The sequence below is a fragment of the Orycteropus afer genome, unplaced genomic scaffold, assembly GCF_000298275.1.
Source record: "Orycteropus afer afer isolate SDZICR_OR568_19922 unplaced genomic scaffold, OryAfe1.0 scaffold00739, whole genome shotgun sequence".
Lineage (NCBI taxonomy): Eukaryota > Metazoa > Chordata > Mammalia > Tubulidentata > Orycteropodidae > Orycteropus > Orycteropus afer.
This window is the reverse complement of record NW_006922326.1, coordinates 524,398-525,506: the sequence shown is the minus strand read 5'-3', so window position 1 is coordinate 525,506 and position 1,109 is coordinate 524,398. Positions and strand designations below refer to the sequence as shown.

Sequence of the window (1,109 nt, the reverse complement as noted above, 5' to 3'; positions counted from 1 at the left end):
AAAAATAAAGAAGTTGGTATATCCACCTGCTTTCATGGGATTAGCTGCCTCTATCTATTATCCACAACAAGCCATCAGCTTTGCCCAGGTAAGTTAGACCCAGTAAGCTAGGATGACCCTCACTCTTATTTGTGTATGTATAGATTTAATTTTCATTTTATTTTGCAGTTTTTACTATACCAGACTAAAACTAATTTGCACGTATAGATGGACTGCAGCAAATTTAAATGTTTTTCTCCATTAAGTTCCTTAGTTCTGACCTTCTTTCCAGTGATTACAATGTTCAGAGAAGATATGCTAATTTGAATACTAATCAAGGAAAATTAAAATTATTTTGCATATTTATATGGCAATATTGTTGTTGTTGTTGTTATGTGCCGTCGAGTCAGCCCTGACTCATAGCAACCCCTCCTTGGGTTTCCGAGGCAGTATCACTACGGAAGTAGGATTGCCCAACCTTCCTTCCGGGGAGTGGCTGGTGGGTTTGAACTGCCAGCCTTCTGGTTAGCAATCAAGTGCCTTAGCCACTATGCTACCAGAGCTCCCATATGGCAATATAGAGACTCAAATTTCAAAACTGCTAATTTATGACCGTTCTCAGTTTGGTCATTATCTGATCACAACCTTCTTTTCCTGGCATTGCATGTACAGACTGTGCTCTGGCCCTCCGAGCCTTCTCTCTGGTCCTGGTACCAGCTTGCTTTTCCCTACTGGGACTTTGGGGCATGCAGGCCCCTCTGCCGGGAATGCCTTTATCAGGGCTCTCAGTTTTCTTTCTTTTTTGGTAATTTATTTTGTTTTTACTGTTGTTGAGGAGACATACACCAATTCAACAATTTTTACATGTATAGTCTTAAAAATGGCTTGGGGAAGGCATCTCACCTCCTCTGTTTGCAAGGTAAAAGATAAAATCATTATCTGTATCAACAGCCTGAGGCTGATTCATATGAGGTGGAGGTCAGACATGCCTCTGCCCTCCAAACTTTTTACCAATTCTGACACCAGCTGTCCCTCTCATATCACTTTCTACTTCTCTGCTGGGTTCAATAATTCATTGCAGTGGCCACACACAACTCACAGACAGTACTTACCATTATGGAGTTTGTAGT

The 1,109-nt window shown here is 41.2% G+C and overlaps 1 protein-coding gene across 1 annotated transcript in view; it reads left to right on the top strand.

Moving 5' to 3' along the window:
• Nucleotides 1-1,109, top strand: part of APOO (apolipoprotein O) — a 91,225-nt gene that overhangs the window by 67,982 nt on the left and 22,134 nt on the right. Inside the window, exon 7 of the mRNA XM_042783207.1 lies at nt 5-88. Within this exon, the coding sequence (XP_042639141.1) occupies nt 5-88 (84 nt within the window). The remainder of the gene's footprint in view (nt 1-4; nt 89-1,109) is intronic.